The 20199-nt window shown below is 37.3% G+C and overlaps 1 protein-coding gene across 9 annotated transcripts in view; it reads left to right on the top strand.

The window, feature by feature from the left end:
• PAN3 (Poly(A) specific ribonuclease subunit PAN3) overlaps nucleotides 1-16003 on the top strand; it is a 30886-nt gene extending 14883 nt beyond the window's left edge. For all 9 annotated transcript variants that reach the window (XM_028183771.2, XM_028183772.2, XM_089727986.1 and 6 more), the window contains 7 exons: nucleotides 3010-3131; nucleotides 5338-5440; nucleotides 9108-9244; nucleotides 9506-9584; nucleotides 11771-11886; nucleotides 12631-12793; nucleotides 13430-16003. In XM_028183771.2, the coding sequence (XP_028039572.2) occupies nucleotides 3010-3131; nucleotides 5338-5440; nucleotides 9108-9244; nucleotides 9506-9584; nucleotides 11771-11886; nucleotides 12631-12793; nucleotides 13430-13546 (837 nt within the window). In that variant the 3' untranslated portion in view covers nucleotides 13547-16003. The remainder of the gene's footprint in view (nucleotides 1-3009; nucleotides 3132-5337; nucleotides 5441-9107; nucleotides 9245-9505; nucleotides 9585-11770; nucleotides 11887-12630; nucleotides 12794-13429) is intronic.
• The last annotated feature ends 4196 nt before the right edge of the window (nucleotides 16004-20199 follow it).

Below are 20199 nucleotides of genomic sequence, written 5' to 3'. Positions count from 1 at the left end.
TGATTTTCTTTTCGAAAATTATCCCTTACGTTATTATTGGGCTTAATTCGGGCGACCGCGCTGCCAAACCCTTCCATTTACTTCAAATTTTCGAAGGTGTCCGACACCTACGGTCTGACCGAACATACTTCTCTCCAGAGCGAGCCTACTCTAATCTTTTCATCATCTGGCTTCAGGTAGATCTGACTCATCTATGACTAGAACCTGACTCCAAACTTCGTGATATGAGCAAAGCTTAACTACCCGATACTCGAGGCTATGTAGCCAGAAGCCTGTGGCACGCAAGTGTGAATTTCTTCAGGCCGATTTCAAACTTCTTCTCATAGTTTTTGTTCGCACAGAATTTCTGGAATTTCTTGAAGCATCATTCTTACTACAGCAGAAGTTAAGTTACGGTATGTAAGCTCTGATACCGATGAACTGATCATCTCTGGTTACATTTTTCTGTTTAGGCGAAAAGTTTTTAGGTGTGTTCAGATTCACTTATGGTAACGGTTCTTATAACTTGCGAGTGAACTTTTGCCTTGTTAGTATTTAGTTTATTTGCATAATTCACGGTTAAGGCAGCAAACAACGCAGTCAAGGCAAAAATATAAAAGCGCAATATGAAAGCGCTCTGGTAGATACTTTTCTATCTATTTTTGCCGCGAAACTGTTTTGGGTTTCTGTTTGAAGGGTTTTTTTTTTTTTTTTTTTTTTTTTTGTCAGGAGGAAATCGCCGGACTTCCGCCCTTCACTGGGGATGGAGGGCGGGGCATGTCGGAGTCGAACCGACTAAAACCTCCTGTCTCTCAACAACCAACGTCCAAACCTCGCATGAGACAAAACTCATGAAAAGGCAAGGGGGGGAAAGTGAAGCGTTTAGTGCGGAGCACATCTCTCCCATCACCCTCCCCCTCGGGACGCCGGACTGGCGGTCGTCGGCGCCACGACCACCAGCCCTCTCGGTCGGCAGGCTATCCGAAGCCCGCCTAGATGGCACCGGTTAGAATGGTCTATCCTACGGAATACCCCGCTGGGTCAGAACCAGCGTGGGTTGAGGATAGCCGGCCTTCCATCACCCGGATGCTCATGCATAAAACGCGTGCAGAGCAGCTTGCACGTCGTCTTCTTAGGCCCCCTTCGCCGGTCCCCAGGCCGACATGTGAGGGAGACCCGAAACACTTAGAGGGCCAGGGCTTGGGCGAGATCCGCCTCCCTGGCCCCCGCTCGACGGCGGCGGGCCTGTGCGTCTCTCACGCGCCCCGCCGCCTCCTTCTGCGAGATGGTGCACTCGCAGAAGTCGAGCATCGCCTTCCACGACTCGTCGTCACCGAGCATCGATGCCACAACACTCGGCAACGACAAGTCGTTTCCTATTTTTGCGACGAGGACACGGCGCCACCCCTCCCATGCGGGGCAGGCGACGAGCATGTGCTCCGCCGTGTCCAAGTCGCAACCACAATGGTGGCACTCTGCCGTCGGCTCGGCTCCGATCCGGTGCAGGAACTCACCGAAGCAACCATGCCCAGTGAGCACCTGCGTGAGCCGGAAAGTGAGGCGTCCTCTGTCACGATTCACCCAGTTCACAAGAACCGGGCGAATCGCCTCGACGGCTGTTTGAAGGGTAGGGCGGCTATTACACAATACAATTGTGATTTTGAAGTCATGTCTCAAGGTGCATATGGCATACTGTCTAATGGCTCTAGTATACATGTAACAATAGGTGGGCAAAATTGTACGCGGTATGAAAGAACGCAATTCTCTCCAATAGCTATAAAAATAAGATAAAGTTTGGTATTTAAAATCAAGAAAACAATCTCTAAACTTTATTTTTTAATGCGTTTTAGCTTGACACGTATCTCCATCACGCAAAAGCAGAGCCCGGGACGCGAGAAAAAGCGATGTTCTCTCTTTTCCCACCAAACCGCTGCCGTTGAAATTGGAGGTCAGGATAGGTTACTCGCTCCGATCCTGGCCGTCCAAATGTTTCGGATTCCCAGCGTATGTCGATTTGGGTTACCCAACAAGACGACGTGTAAAATGGTCTACACGTGTTTTGAGTAAGAGCAACCGAGTAACAGATGATCGAACTCTCTGGTCCACGCTGTTTCTAGCCTAGTGATGCGTTCTGGGCGTTAGAGGCATTATTGGAGGCGCGGTGTGTATAGCCGACCGGACTACCAATGGTTGTGATGACCACCGTTGTGCCGTCCAGTGAGGGGACGGCGGTGGGGCAAAGATGAGCTTCCGTGGAATGCGTCCCCGTGCCTTACGCTTGACTCGGTTGAGCTAATTCATCCGAGGCTGAGACGGGGGATTCTAGTCGCCTCAATTCTAACATACGCGGCCTACCGTCTAGAGCGATCTTAACATGTATTATACCTCTTTATTTAACAGAATATTTTGATGTGACCTTCACTAGCTTCAAGACGTTTGATGAACTTGTAAATCTATACTATTGATATAGACAGATGACAGTACAATAATTTGATAACTTCTTCTTCTTCTTAATTTTGCCTCGGCACTATTCGTGCATTTTAACCTAATATTCTGATCAGAATCAAGCAAGTTAAAAAAGGGTTATATTATTTTTAGTTCGGCTTACTATTAACATGTTCATTTTTAATTTATATTTGTTAATACAGTTTAATGCAATTACAATACAATTTAATACCATTTTAATATTTGTGGCCAGTACAAACTATAATTAGACTTTTTTTTTCAATCCTCTAAATTTGTCCATAAGTGTACATATAAGTCAATGGCCACATCTATATTTAACACAGCATCACACGAGATCGGGTCGACCGCTTTGGCTAATTTATTTTGCGTTAATTGAAGGTTTATATATGAATAATTGTTTTTGAAAATATCGACATTCCTATTGTTACGCTTTCGACGTCATACTTATGTGGAAGCTTGTTTCATGGAACACCGTTTCTCTTTGTCTCCTTTATATTTAAATTTACGCATATTCGACTATAATGGCATCAAATTAAGTACAATAAAAAAAACTCGGTTTGTTAGAAAAATGCCATGCTCCGTGCGGTCGCATGCGGTGCTTTGCTTCCGGAAGCTGTGTTGTGGAGTCTGCTCGTGCAACTGACGGCCGGCTTGCGCGCCATACACACAGCCGGACTCGCCTGCAGGTACGAATTCATTGTAGATTTAATGCGAATACTCGCTATGTTGCAATGTTGAGTGTTAATTATCGTCATTCACTCACTCCTCAGACATAAATTTACTAATTAAAGACTTAGATCTTATGTTCGTAAATTGATTTTTTATGGCTTAAAGTTAAAATAAGATACGCGCAAAAGGAAGGGGGAATTGTGTCATGAACTAAAAATTAAAAATATATTCGCAACGAAACCAGCTTTTTGTGAAATGAAGAAGTCAGCAATTTTAGTTTATCTCAGTTAATTAACTGAACACGCTTATACAGTAAATGTCAAATTGTAAAATAACCAACCTGAAATAATTTCATTATTCATAACTACATATAACAATAATGGTTTCGCGAATCCTTACGTACGATCGTGATGCCAGCCTTGATAAATAAAAAAAATTAATACATCAATGGATGCCTGTCTCGGCTTGGTTAAATCTTGTAGCTAGAGTTAAATACAAAGTTAAATACAAACTACGTAATGTAATGTTTTCTTCGGCTTTCGCGAGTCTAAGATATCTTCAAAACTACTTAAGCGTGTTCAGAAATTTCGAAGTTTTGATCGAAATTCGAGACAGCATTTGAGTGTACATGTACACACACAGACGGCATTTACTACAATATACACACGACATTAAACTTTCAAAGCAGTTTTAGTAATTTGAAGACTGACACGCCATCTAATATTACTATTTCATTTACTAGATTATAATGAAAAATTTTCTTCGGCCGCATTGTACAAATGCATAATAAAGAAATTGCATTTGAACAAAAATGTAATTGCACAATTCTCATAAATAAATCTCTCTCAAAATATTGGAAACGGACTGAATTAAAAAAAAAAAAACCATTTATTTGTAAGTGAGTTTATACGAAACAAAACAAAGAATGAACTGTTGTGACGTTTAATTTAACATTGTTATTATCAATCTGAAAGTAAAATTGTATGTTTTTTTTTTTTTTTATTTTTTTTTTATTGCTTAGATGTGTGGACGAGCTCACAGCCCACCTGGTGTTAAGTGGTTACTGGAGCCCATAGACATCTACAACGTAAATGCGTCACACACCTTGAGATATAGTTCTAAGGTCTCAGTATAGTCACAACGGCTGCCCCACCCTTCAAACCGAAACGCATTACTGCTTCACGGCAGAAATAGGCGGGGCGGTGGTACCTACCCGTGCGGACTCACAAGAGGTCCTTCCACCAGTAATTACGCAAATTATAATTTTGCGGGTTTGATTTTTATTGCACGATGTTATTCCTTCACCGTGGAAGTCAATCGTGAACATTTGTTGAGTACGTATTTCATTAGAAAAATTGGTACCCGCCTGCGGGATTTGAACACCGGTGCATCGCTAGATACGAATGCACCGGACATCTTATCCTTTAGGCCACGACGACAAAAATGTGCGACCTTGACCAATAAGAGTCAATACTGCCGATTTAAAAAGACATATTGTTTGTTTATTTTTCATAAGCCGACAGTATTGTCCACTAGAAGAACATTGTAAAAATAATTACTATATATATGGACTTCATAAAATCGAATTTGATACTAATCCTGATTTCGCTGACGCTAACTCGTTGTGTCAGCCTGGTTTTTTATTCATTACACAAACTATTTGCAGGTTTGAAACTTTAACTTCAACAGCATTGTATTTGAGTCGTCTATAATCAAAGGTGGCAATCTGTGCATTTGGACAAAAAAATGTTATTGATATGGCGAAACAGATTGATTTGAATATAATCGTCTCCTTCAAAGAATACGGTTCAAAACCTGCATTAAATAAAGTATTAACTTAACCTGTTATTTATCTAAGATGTCGTTCAGAAGAGTTTTGTGACTGCCAATGGAATACAAAGTCAATGATTCGTTTTTCTGATTTACCAATAATTGTCCAAAAGTCACATTTCCGGCTTTGATAATAGTCGACTCATTTGTGAGAAATATTAATAAGTGCATACCAAGGTTTGCGATCTGCAATGTAATGTTTCAGTAATTTAATAAATTAAATCTAGTGTCGGAACAAAAATCAATAACAAAGAAACTCAGTAAAGTTTGGAATGCACTGACCAAGATCGGAGTTAGGCGTTATTTTTTTTATAAAAGGTTTTGGTGAATCGAGAGTGCGTTTTTTACACCGCATGTAAAACTTTGTCAATAGTCTGCGTTTTTATAATATAGGAGCCTGGAGCCGACCAAGGTGATCATGAACGGATGTCGAGTCCGAATTGCATGGTGCGGTGCTGCTGATGCTCTACACAGCAACACCAATGATGTAGTACAGGTAAATTATAATTTCATACGATTCACAATTATCTTTTTTTTTTTTTTATTGCTTAGACGGTCGGACGAGCTCACAGCCCACCTGGTGTTAAGTGGTTACTGGAATCCATAGACATCTTAAATGCGCCACCCATCTTAAGAAATAAGTTCTATGATCTCAGTATAGTTACAACAGCTGTCCCACCCTTCAAACCGAAACGCGTTACTGCTTCACGGCAGAAATAGGCAGGATGGTGGTACCTACCCGCGTCCTGCCATCAGTAAAAAGTACAAAATAAAAACTATTTCGATATTTATTAAAGTACATATTTTCTTTAAATCATATACTTATTCCATTTGACTGTGTATTATCAAACGAAACGAAAAGGAATATTAATTTTATATATAAAATTCTCGTGTCACAAGTTAAGTTACCATACTCCTCTGAAACGATTTGACCGATTTTTATGAAATTTTATATGCGTGTTCAGTAGGTCTGAGAATCGACTATTATCTATTTTTCATTAAGGTTGTCCACCCTTAACGTTTATTTTTATTTTTTTTTGGACATTTTTGTTGTTGTTATAATTATGGATTATGTGGTTAAATGAGGTTTTGTTATTTTTATATTCCCTCATCGTTCAAGGCGCTACATGCCTCTTTCACTCATTTACCACATCCTTACACACTTACATTTTTTTTCTACCCTAGTAATTCCCTAAAAACTTATTTATGGCAAAACAACGTTTGCCGGGTCAGCTAGTTATCTATAAAATAAAGACGATTTCAATATTCATGATAGTATTTTTTTTTAAATCATATAATTGTTCCATTTAAGTGTGCACTATCAAACGAAACGAATAGTTATTGATCTTATAACGTAAGACACAAAAAATATCGATTCCATACAAGAACCTCGATAAATAAGCAGGGAAAGCGTTCTATAAATCCGATGCTTTGTTGTTTCCGATGTTTATTTTATTACAAACTTTTAAAATGAATTCTAAAAACATTAACGAGATTGTAAATACAACCTTTTATTTTAGTAACAAGAACACTATATCATAAGATCGTGTAATGGCGTTTTTGCATAAAATATTCTATTTTCAAAGAACTAGTGCATTGAAAATTTATTCATTGTGAACTGAACAACGTTTGAATAAATTTATAACAATGTCACCCTTATAAAAGAGTAGATATTTTAAAGATAATAGATGAATTTAACATAAGATTTTACGGAACGTTTGAATGTCACTTTCTTGACCTAAGACAATGTTTGTTGTTGTTTTTTTAAATTACGTTGATCGTTTTGTTTAGATTTCTAAGTTGAAAATGATTGAAATTTAAATTTGCTCTAATAGGTTTGCTCTATAAAATCTTTTAAAGAATGTGTTCCAATATAATAATATGTTTATTAACCTGAAAAGCTATGCAGTAAACAATGGCGGAAGATATTTAATATTTTCATATATGGGATAGGTACTCATTTATAAATATATAGTCCAGAACACACCAAGAGTGCCGATAGTAGATCGAGTTCAGAGTCTTCTTGCCATCCTCGGACGCCTTACCCCATTGTGTTGATGGAAGTAAAAGACATGATCAAAGCATCGTTTTAAAGCATCCTTAAACCTTGTAAAGCGAAAGAACAATCATCAAGATATCGTCCGTCACAGAATCCTAACACAAAACAGTGTTCTATAAATAATAATTAATATTTGGTTTTATTGTCATATAATGAGTAGCTTGTAGCAATAATGTACATAATGAAAAATTACATTATAGGTACATAAATCTGTCGTTAATATTCTCTGTTGTTGCTACTAATGCACTCATCGGCGCAGACATAATTTTATTCCGAGGCACCGCCTTCGATAAATTACCTTATTATCGAACAAAATGGAATCAATAATTTTGATTGAAAACGTGCAGGAACGATTTTAATTTAACCGTAGTTCTTTATTTTGATCAACATATTAATATTTGCTGAATAAGAAAGGAGACTGAAACGATTACATACATTTTTGGGCCCGAATGTAACGTGATGAAACTAATATGAATTAATAGATTCAGATTGATCAGTACCTTGCTGAAAATTATAAAAGTTTTCTCAATCTGAGAGCCGAGTTAATAAAGATTTAGTAAAAGTTAGGTTATGTTACAATCTCTTTAAAAGAGCTGAATAATAACTTATTTAAGCATAAGTAAATGTTTATTATATCCATTGGATAATCTTTTAAATGTCATATTATGAATGAATATCAATGATATATATCAGGTATGGAATGTGGAATTGCTATCCCACAATTCACACAGCGATCCATAATTTCAACAGTATCCAATGCAACAATTTCAAGTCAAACGTGTGAGCGATCTTCGGTGTCCAGTGTAGAAGCAATTCCAATTGTCGTACAAGGCTGGCAGAGTTGGAATCCGTAATAATAAAGCAGTGATCGTTGAAAATATAAAAACCGCCCGATAGATACACACTCAAAATGCGTCGAAGATACAATACGAGTAAAGCAGAAAAAACCAACAAGCGCCAAAAAATAATTGTATAATCTATGAACAAACGTCATGTCAGCTTACTGTCAAAGCTGTCATCAAAAATACAATCGATTTTAATCGATTTGAAATCGATAATCATATTACTTTGCTAAGTAATAATAGACTTTTTCTTCATTTATGTATATAATCGCAATTAAATCCGGCGCATACCGCACTTGTATACAACAAGTATAAATCGCTCATTTAATTACCTAGTGCAATGTTTTTCTTTTTATAATCCTGTAATCGATTAATTAAATCGATCACACCGTTATACCGACAAAAACTAACTTTCTCATTTTTCTCCGGTCCCAGAAAGAGGATTGAGGTGATTTTTTATATTCTTATATAAAAAAATATGACAAATTTTTTAGACTACATTTCAAGTTATTACATTTTTGGCCCACGATTTTCCGTCTCCTTTAAGATTTATTTTTCACCTATCGGTTTTTTAGACTATATGGATGTACCCACAATAGGCTGTAATGCTTGGCTGGCTATGCCGATGATTGCTATCAATATATTAATATGGAAGAAAAAACTTTGTACCCCTTTTGACGAAAATTGCTCAGCCGGAGGAATATGAAATTTCCCACACTTATAGAGAATATAGAAAAGGAGTGCAGAATAATATTATCTTTTTTTAAATTATGCATAAAAAATACATTATATCAATAAAGAAACATTACACATACTACCATGTATTTGACACACGCATATATACTTTTTTGTTTTTTTTTTAAAGTCTGTGGTCTTCTTTCTTGTTAATCTTTAAAAATAGAACCTTAATAATGTTCAAACTTATAACTTAAATTAATTATAGTAGAATTTCGACTACTGAGGGACCACTAGTAATATAGTAAAACTAGCTATACCCGTCCGCTTCGCTGGGCATTTAAAATTAACATTATTACTTCTCACCCCACAAAGATTCTCATCATTAATGCTTCCCGCAACCTGTGTAGGGAGTCCAACGCTCATATAAATATTAGCCTATCCATTAAGTACATGTATTTTCTACATAGATACCAAGTTTCAAGTCAATCGGATGCACGGTTCAGTAGTTATAACGGAATATCCGTAAAAACCACTGTAGATCTATATATTAGTATAGATATAACGAACTACGTGTCAATACATAGGCTCAGCAAGACGATCTGACCGCTTTGGGCCGGCTGGCACTGGCTCTAGCCTGCCGCACCATACATTGCGACAACCTCGCAGCGTCCATGGAACTCGTCGCTAGGACCTACTCTGCGGATCTGAAGAACCTAATTCTGTATGGAATTTGTTTTTTTTATTATTAACAATCGATAAGTTACGGTACGGTTCTAGTGTATGTCTCTTTATAAACGTAATTCTACAGCATTTATTCCGGTAACTGTGAATTAGATGTTTAGGAAATTGTTGCTTAAAATATATAAGCGCATAGAAATGTTTTTCAATTACTTAATCTATAAAGCCTAGATTTAATGAATTTAATTAAGATTCTGTTTTTTTTTTCGTAACGGAAATATAATATTTTGTTATGCAACTTTAGGTATCTGCTGTCATCCTCGCCTGCGCGTCGTTCCGTTATCGACCTTATGCCTATGATCGGAGCTAGGTTCTATACTCAGGTAAGATCGTCCTTTTTGCTTCGTATTTTTTGCTTCGTATTTTTGTTAAGTTTGTATTATGATTCAATTGACCTTAATTTCACAGCCCACTGAATTTCTCGCCGGATCTTCTCAGTGGGTCGCGTTTCCAATCCGGTGGTAGATTCTGCGAAGCACTGCTCTTGCTAGAGTCAGTGTTAGCAACACTTCGGTTTGAGCCCCGTGAGCTCACCTACACACGTTAGGGTGAAGCTGAAATAGCCTCTCAAGGCTATCAGCATAGGTAGGACAAAAAAAAAACATAATTTTATTAGTTTTTATGTTTTATTTTATTTTATTTATTGGGTACCAACATGTCATACATCAGCACAGAACATTACAGGTATCATATACATTGATTTCACACTTAATGCTAATACAATTACATTTACCGACGGCATGCATTGATAAAAAAAACGGTTCGTTGTATAAAAAAAACTATATAACATTACATGAAGACCTTACATTATTACACATTTACTACCAAATACGCCATTACTTAATTGAAAAAGCTCATTGAGCAAGGTTGTAGACTTTTCGTCTAAAACTAACTGTCGACAGTTCTAACAAAAACGTCCAGAGAATACTTGCTAAGCAAATTGTTTAATTCCCCAACTATAGTAGAATTATTTTGTCCGTGCAGTTTGGGTCATAAAAAGTCGGAGCGGTGCAGCGAGTATTTCGCTCTCTCTTCCACCCACGAGCCTTATGGACGGGCATAGTGATGCGCATTATTGTTGTCGATAAGCATTATCGATAGTGTATTTAGTTTTGTCATTTTGTGGGTTAGTGATAAATATGAAAGAAAAAATCACTAATCGAACACTTACGCCACATTTCGCTGCAGCAAGTTAACGAGAACGGCAGAAATTAACACTTTGTAACTTTTCGGGATCTATTCTTATTTCAGTTAAAATTTTAACACATTGTTGATAACAACACGTGCAAATATTATTTTGAATAAATTCTGCCGTTTTGATACAAAACAAAGGAGTAGCCATTGTGTCACTAAAGATATTCAAAGAACGAATGTATAAAAAAAAACACATTTCTCTTCGACATAATGTACTATAATTTGCAGGTAAGTACAAATAACTCATAACATAACAATGTCTCACCACCCTTCGTATACCACCCCGCCGCCGTGTACCTGTCTTCGATGACTCATTTGTTTTTATAGATAATGGCGTTGCGCCCGCGCAACAAGCTCACCGCCCTAGCTGGGCTATGTTTTATGACCCAAACTGCACGGACAAAATAACTCTACTATAGTCTGCTGAGAGGCGCGTTCTTATCGAGGTTGGTTTAATATCTGGGAACCCTGAACACTATCAACTTCGAAAGCCTGATTTTGTGTTTTGTGAAATTGTCTATTTTTCCTCCTGCGATCGTGCTCCTCAGATTCTGTTTTGTTTCTGAGCTTAGCTACTATAGTTGTGATGGTCTGATGTGTATGCAGTCCATGAGATCCGCGGCATTCTCCTACAGCACCGAATCTTGCAGGTATCAACTCATTTGCGTTTGCACATCTTAGGGTCCAATTCTCAGTAGAAAATGAAGACACGAGGTTTGCGCACAAGTTTTGTCTGTGTCTTGTTTACGAAATGTTATAAGTAAATAAAATACATTGTGACCGATATTTTAATACCGATATGTTATGTTTAAATAAATGAATAAAACGGTACTGATTTTCTGTGTTTTTAAATTCATGTTTCAGCATGTGTCGATGACTAATACCCTTGTTGTACGTCACACTCGTCCCAGGGCGCATTATATACACACACAGGACGTATTCCTACATAATAAAAGACATGTTGTACTCACCTACCTATCTGAAATTTAGCATTTAGCAGTTTTATGGATTCCTAATTATTTCATAGATTCATTATTACGAAAAATCAGTTTTGAAAAGTATTGATTTGGATTTTCAATAGATAACGTGCTTATCAAACTTATCGAATTACGTAGCACGCGGAAATTATGTAAATTTTACAATAGGTTTAGTTATTACAGCTCATAGATACGTCAACTTTAATTCCGGCGCGTACAATTCCCGCATAGACTTTAGTTAATTCGAAATAATTTTCTTATTCATCCTGGCGGCAAAATGAACCGAGTGGCATTATCGGGAGGGGCTTACTCAATATGAAATGATAATTTCAAAACAGGTGGAGGCACTGGAGAGACGCGCTGATGCGTTTGAAGATCAGCTGTCCCAGGAGATAGATAACGGTCGTCTCCTCCGCATATTAATCAAGCTGGGCATTGTCAACGAGCGACCAGAGTAAGTTGACAAAAAACATCAGATCACGATACAACGGACCACTATATATCAATTAGTGTATATACAACGTGTTACAAAATACCCCGTAAAAATATAATTAATTATCAAAGCCAAAAGTTTTGTCAACCCTAGTAAGCTGTCATGTCAGAGAACCAGATTATTTAACAGAAAGCCGTACGTACCTATTTTACCTAATAATTGTCTACTTTAATAGTTTTTCTATGTGTCATTCATAAATGTTTGCTAGCTCAATACAAGGATGTCATTATACTCAAGTACTGGCCTCAAAAAATGTAAAATAAAAAAAAAGTGTGAATTTCTCAAATCATCTCAATTCAATTAAAATTCTAATCGATATCCTACAACTGTTTAGAGTTTTTTTTTCCAATATTTTTTGCTAAATAACGATGCTTTCTAACTCGGAATATTACGATGTGATGTTATGCATAGGCCATGAAGATAGCAATTTAAATCGTTCCGGGAATTAGGTAGAAATGTAGTAGTAGTTTACTCTTTAATTTTACTGAAATATGGTTTGCAAATAAAAAAATAATATATATATATATACATATATATTTTTTGGGTATTTTATACAGCGTTACTACGGTTCTTAAACATTGTAAATGGACTCGTTATAAGGCCTCATTTAACCTCCTTTCGGCTTTACGGGTAGTTTTGTAAAACCCTGTATATAGATTGACTATGGTAGAAGAAAACGAGGTTTTGAAAATTGTCTCTTAACAGATTGAACCTGGATCCTGCTTGGTCGGAGACCGGAGATCGCTACATGCTGAAGCTGTTCCGTGATTATCTGTTCCATTCGGTGACGACTGACGGCCGTCCTTGGCTGGACCAAGCGCACCTAACGCACTGCCTAAACCAGCTCGACGGAGGAACTGCTGCGAAGGTACGAGTATTATCACTATCCCTCATTCTATCGGAACGCTATGATGGCCGTTTTGACGTATTGCAATAGTGATGTGAAATGTCAATTTATTCTCGAAAAAAATATAATCTATACTAATAATATTATAAAGCGGAAGAGTTTGTTTGAACGCGCTGATCTCAGGAACTACTGGTCCGATTTGAAAAATTCTTTCAGTGTTAGATAACCCATTTATTGAGGAAGGCTGAAAATAAAAGAAATAAATGACATTAAGCCACGTTTCTTATCAAGTAAAATTGAATTCTAAACGCACACAGAATTAACTCGTAATCTATCGTGATATTTTACAAAATACAAGATTTTCGTTTTGTCAATCAAAACATTAGAATCACATATTCGAGAAAGTGCTTATACCGCCGCCTATTGTACAAACGTATCTGCTTGTTGACTGTTTTCTGATGTTAATTGTGTTTTGGTGTGCGATAAATGTACTCTCTCTCCTCTCTCTCTCTCTTTCTCTCTCTCTCTCTCTCTCTCTTTCTCTCTCTCTCTCCTCTCTCTCCTCTCTCTCTTTCTCTCTCTCTCTCTCTCCTCTCTCACTCTCTCTCTCTCTTGTACCTACTGCACGTATGAGTAACGAATGAATCGGTTATGAAGGTGGAGCTGATGTCTCGCGACGAGCAAAGCGTCCTGGTCGTGTCCTACGCTGAGCTGAAGCACTGCCTCGACCAAGCCTTCGAGGAGGTGATGCAAGCCTCCGAGCCCGATTCCTAGCTAGCACTGAACGCTGGGCCTATGTCTGTGCCCGAGCCAGATCCCGAGCCGGAATACGGCTCCGGCTACACCAACAGCATACCCATCAGGCACGGCGACGACCTGGGCTACGTGACCAACGCGTACGGCTTCAGCTTTAGTTTCGGTTATATCAACGGGTTCAGCAGGGAGAACAACGTTCCAATAAACAATCAGTTTAATGAGCGCGACAACAACGGCGACGGCGGTAATGGCGACAACGGCGAATACTTCTTTGGCGGCCCAGGTAATGGCAACCGCTGCAGTTGCGGCCACGATTACGAATACATGGAGTAGTTCGCTAACAAAACGTGACATTCTCGACTATATGTATTCATTCATATCCGTATATATAATAATCAATTCAATGTTTGTTAGTCAGGTTGATGTATTACCACGTATTCGTATTCGGATTGTGTACCAGTGAATGTGCTGCGAGCACTGTTTACGTACTTAGGAAACATCGTCCCGATCAGGGCTTGTACTTACGGACATTTGATTCTGTGTTTGTCCAAGATAAGATTGAATTGGATTGCATCGTACTGGGCTATGTACCTGTACGGGGTTCATTAGGAACCTTTTTCTCGAACAGAGGTTTTTTTTAAATCTTATAATAATAAACATATATTAATCACACTGAAGATTTCAGATAGTTATTATAAACAAGTTTAATCATTATATACTCCCTTTTGTGTGAACGCATTTTTATTCGTAGTATTTTTGTAGTAGTACACATGTATGTTCTACACGTAATATACAGGATGTAATAGGACTTCCGGTGTCAATACACTACACCACATCTCGTTATTCGAAAACAGAATTAGTAATATAACCCGAAGGTTATATAGATTCAGTATTTCGTGATCCCGCAATGAATGCGTACAAAACTCGGGGTCAACAACCGCACTCAGTATGCGACAAGCGATGGAACCTCGTCCAAGTCTCTTTCGCGGCGTCAGCCAATCACTTATTGTGTTATGTACGATCAGCAGTAGAATTGCATGGGATAAATAATTTATTATATATTATATAAAGATGATTTTATATAAATAATATATTAAATATAAAGACAATTATTGTCTTTAATTTCGAGATCTTGTTCTATTACATCCTGCATATCATAACAGAGATGCGTCGGAGTTACATAATTAATCATGTAGATTTAAGTCATTGTCGAGAATGATCACGTAAGCCGTTTTATTACATTTCATTAGTATTTATATAATAATAAACGTAGTGTTTATATGTAATAGTAATGGTGGAATAATGATTCTGAGGTGTATTGGTCCGGTGTTCGATCGTTGCCTGCAACATATGTTTTTAATATGAACGCCTAACCTATCTACGCAAATGAACGGTAGATTCAAATTAATTAACATCAATAAAACAGATGTAATGGCTTAATTATGAATAAAACATACCGTTTCTTTTTCTTCTATTGTGGGTATGTAACGACAACTCGGATTGTTAAACGATCTCATTTTCAAAGCGAACCTATGAGGGGACCGCGTCAATCGCGCCGCTCTATTTAGTGTTTTTTTTCCAAGATAACTTAGCAATTAAACCATTTCGTATAATAATCATAATCTATAGTATTTCCGGAGCGCCTAATGGCTGCACGCCAAGATTCAGCCGCCCGAACAAACATTCCAAGCTATCAAATGTGTAACGATCAAATGTTTTGTGGATTATTGGTATGATGACGGCGCCGTCCATTGATGAGCGTTTCGCGATTAACGACGGTAGTGTCGACCAAAACGATCGTTTTGGTAGCGAGCGAAAAAATAAATAAACGCAACACGTTTATTTTGGATTACATCGACTGTCGTGTATTGTGCGAATTTGTGTTTTTTTTTTGTCCGAAAAGCGCAAACGCTCATTTTGTACTTTGGTCACGTAGATCTGAATTTGTATTGGGCCTTTTATGTGTACTTACAAGTCAGCTGCAAGACCCAAAACAGCAGGCATGTGACCGTCGACAACGGTTGTATTTTTTAATTATTTTTTTTTTTTTTATATTTTTCACGTCCATTTGTTTTTCTTATAATTTTATTGTGAAGTCAACGAACCACCAAATTAATAGGAAAAGTATTACAATTGATTATGTATCGGCTGTTTCTACTTAAGAGTAGTCTTTTAGAAGCCTATTGGCTGCTGAAGTGGCAGAATATTCACTTAACAATTTTAATAGACTTGAAAAAAAAACTTAATTTTGCAAAATGGTACTACATTTTCAAACCTCAAAAATCTTTTCTTTATATGCACTGCTATACATTGCATGGTTAAAACGTTTACTTTATATTTATTATTTAATAGTATATTTTTTTTCTTGATTTAGCAAATTCCGATCTATGTAAAGATGGACATTTGTAATGGAGAACGAAATATTTTCTGATAATTGTAAGTGTACTTCTTTTTAATAAATAAATAAAGCTCTAATATTGTTGTTTTATTTAAAGACCTTCCCCCATAATTTCAAATGATCTGTTGAGTGTCATATTTAGTAGTAAATATTGTTTACAGTGATGTTCTAAATGCGGGGTCGTGGTTGTTTTAGGCTACCCGCGCACTAGGCGAAATATTTGAGCAGCCAGTTATACCAGCCAATCGAGCGATTTGGACTTTATCTCGTAAAAAACGCAAAGCAAAGAAAGTACACTGGATTCATCCTCTTTTTCTAGAACGGCATTCAAAAGGATTATTTTATAACTATTTAAAATATGTTCATACATACCCAAACCGATTTTTTTAAAGACAAGAGATTGTACAAGCATGTTACGTCATATAACTAACATTTGGCAAAAAGAAAATGCGTTGGCTGCTACAGTAAGTGCGCGGGGACTGACAGCAGCCACATACATTCGCCAACACTCGCTCTGGCTGCCTTGCAACAGGCGCGTTGTATTGGCTGCCGCAGCCAAGAGTACCGGGCTGCTTATGTGTGCGGGCTCCCATACAACGCCATATATTGAGCTGCCGCAACCTGGCTACCTAGTGCGCGGGTAGTCTTATGGTGTTGTATTTGTCATATTCTTTAAATACCCATAGAGTGTGTTACAATAGAACAGTAAACAAATATTTTCAATGTACTGGTATGCGTACCAACTTGAATTATTACTATAACCGCACTTACCTAAAATTATATATCTCTAGATTGTTTTTTGTTAAGCTGCATCTAAAGATTACTTTCCTTCCCACCGACTATTCCAGTGTACGGATATTTATCTATACTAATATTATAAAGAGGAAAGATTTGTTTGTTTGTTTGTTTCGAATAGGCTCCGAAACTACTGGACCAATTTGAAAAATTATTTTTCCATTAGAAGCCGACATTGTCCCTGATGAACATAGGCTACTTTTTTTTTTTTTTTTTTTTTTGTTTGTTTCATGTGTGTTTTAATGTTTCCGAAGCGAAGCGAGGGCGGGTCGCTAGTTATTCTATATTTATGAGTAGAATCAACGGTCGAATCGGAACTTTGACTATGATATTTATTAATTTAATAAAGTGTTGGCCCAATGATCAAATATAACCGCAATCAGGAATAACTCAAGATCTGGATTCATTTATTACATTGCATTATTTAAAAAAAAATCAATGAATGGCATTTAACAATTTAGTAAAAAATGTTATTTACAAGTGAATGTACCTACTTAATACGCGTCTGTTTACGAACGGCTATCTTAATCAATATCAAAAATAGTTTAAAAAAACGAAATGTTCATTTTTTTTATTACTCATTATTGTTAGAGCGAATTACCTTTATATGAGATCGCTAGTCCCGTTTTTACCGGCGAAGTAGTGCGTTCCAGTTTGAAAGGTGGGATAGCCGTTATATGTATAATACAGTAGACTTACCATAGGTTTCGGTAACCACTTAGGCACAGGTGGATCGTAAGCTCATTTTTCCCTATAAAGCAATAAAAAAGGTATCAAAACATTCGAAAAACCAGCTTCTGAGCTGATTTTTCGGAATTCATCATTACTGCAGTAAAATCTTGAAATGTTTTATTTAACCGACAGATTTATTAAAAGTTGTAACGTGCAGGTCATGCCTTTGTGGATAGACCAAAATGACACGTAATTGTACTAGCTGAAGCCGAAATTTCATATTATAAATATATATAACAATATCTACGCTTGAAAAGCTATCGTCAGCTCTAAGTGACAAAAATCCGTAATATAAAATGATTTATATATGTAGGTATATACCATTCGAATCAACAAATTGTCTGTTCTATTTGAGCTATAAGACTTGGCTTTTTTTGTCAGGAGGAAATCCTTGGACTTTCGCCCTATTATAAAATATCTCCTACAGATTTCAAACCAGAAAAAAGTCCGACAAAAAAGGCAAAGTGGAGGTTCCTACACATGCGGCCGAAAATACACGCAACCGCTGTCAAGTCAAGAAGTCGTTGTGGCCTAAAGGATAAGACGTCCGGTGCATTCGTATGTAGCGATGCACCGGTGTTCGAATCCTGCAGGCGGGTACCAATTTTTCTAATGAAATAGGTACTCAACAAATGTTCACGATTGACTTCCACGGTGAAGGAATAACATCGTGTAATAAAAATCAAACCCGCAAAATTATAATTTGCGTAATCACTGGTGGTAGGACCTCTTGGGAGTCCGCACGGGTAGGTACCACCACCCCGCCTATTTCCGCCGTGAAGCAGTAATGCGTTTCGGTTCGAAGGGTGGGGTAGCCGTTGTAACTATACTGAGATCTTAGAACTTATATCTCGAGGTGGGTGGCGCATTTACGTTGTAGATGTCTATGGGCTCCAGTAACCACTTAACATCAGGTGGGCTGTGAGCTCGCCCATCCACCTAAGCAACAAAAAAAAAAGTACTATAGCATTATCGACTGATCGGTGGAGCAACCATTAAAAAATACCATCGAGACTGTAACGTCATCATTCAAGGTGGGTCTCATGTCTATGGCCTAACCCAATGGTGAAAACTTGCTCAAGTGGTCGGTAAGGTACAACGTGGTCATCATCCTGCGCCAGTGATGGTTTAGTGGAGCGTGTCTTATCAAGGAGTAACAAAACTATAAAGATACAGTCTTGGATCATGTTGTGAAACCTCTCAGCAATACACTTTTTAAAAATATACCGTAGACTTTCTAGGAGGACTGCACCTGGTCACAAGGCACGAACTACCCGAGCCTGGTTTGAAACCAATGTTCGCGGCTTTATAAGAGCTGAAGACTGGCCCTCATCTAGCCCAGACCTCAACTCTTTAGACTTCAAATTATGGTTAGTTTTAGAGGACATGGCCTGCTCTAAACGACACGATTAAAAAATCTTTGGAGCAAGCAGTGTCGAAATTTCCTTTGAAAACAGTGCGTAAATCCAAACAGATGAAAGGCCTGTACAAAAGCCAAAGGAGGCCATTTCGATTAGAATATTTTTTTATGTTTTGCTGAGGCTTTAATAAATATGTTGGTATAAAGTTTAACAATATTACATTACTTCATTTAAAAAAATACATTTTCATTTGGAACAGAACTTATGGCTGGACTAGGTACATATTAAATAATAGCAATTTGTAGACTACGTTATTGAATACAGATTTGTTTTGCGTAAATCTACTGATATCCCAACAATGCCTCTTAGTTGCATTAATTTTGACTTGACCACACATTATTTACTTATTTGTCTTGAAAACTACATCTGCATTTAAATACTACTAGAGGTTCCGCAGTAGTCGAAATTCGACTATAATTAATTGGAATTGTAAGTTTGTACACTATTATGATTGTATTTTATACATCTATAATCACAAATTTCGCCAAGACTACACTATAAAAAATATTAACAAAGACAAACAATATTTAATCTCAATTTGACAACAGACGTCAAGAACAAAAATTTGACAATAAATAGTATGCATGCGTGTGTGCGTCAAATACATGGTATGTAGTGTGTGTAATGTTTTCTTTATTGATTTAATGTATCTTTTATGCATTATTTTAAAAAAATAGTAAAATTGTGCACTTCTCTATATTCTCTATAAGAGTGGAAAATTTCATACTCCTCCGTCCCCGCAATTTTCGTAAAAAGGGATACAAAGTTTTTGCTTCACGTATTAATATATAGATAATATCTTGGTTTTGCGTTTTTCTAGATAGACTTAGATGAAAAAGGTTTTTTTTAATGCATAGTACGCTTAATAATATTTTCTAGGTATTATTACTCGTAATAGAAAATATGCCATCCTAATGCGATTTGATTTAATATTCCTAACGAAATATGTTTTGCGAAAATCTAAAAACATAATTATACCTTTTTTTTCCTATGCTGGTAGCTTTAAGAGGCTGCTTCAGCTTCTCCTTGGCGTGTAGGTGAGCTTACGGGGCTCAAACCGGGAGTGTTGGTAACACTTGCCCTAGCAAGAGCAGTGCTTCGCAGGATCTACTACCAGATCGGAAACGCGACCCACTGAGAAATCCGGCGAGAAACTCAGTGGGCTATCATAATTCTCCGATTTCTCTGAAAAGCATTTGCGTCAACAGGTGGGTATTAGTAGCCAAAGACAGCGATGTCGAATTACGAAGGGGCGACTCCGTGTTTGGGCGTGTGGGTGTCTCCGTTAAGCCTACGTAAAATATTATTTACTTGTTAAGTTTCGG

Source organism: Bombyx mandarina, chromosome 01, assembly GCF_030267445.1.
Source record: "Bombyx mandarina strain Sakado chromosome 01, ASM3026744v2".
Taxonomy (NCBI): Eukaryota; Metazoa; Arthropoda; class Insecta; order Lepidoptera; family Bombycidae; genus Bombyx; species Bombyx mandarina.
Note: the sequence above shows the minus strand (reverse complement) of the source record. Positions and strands in the feature narration are given on the sequence as shown.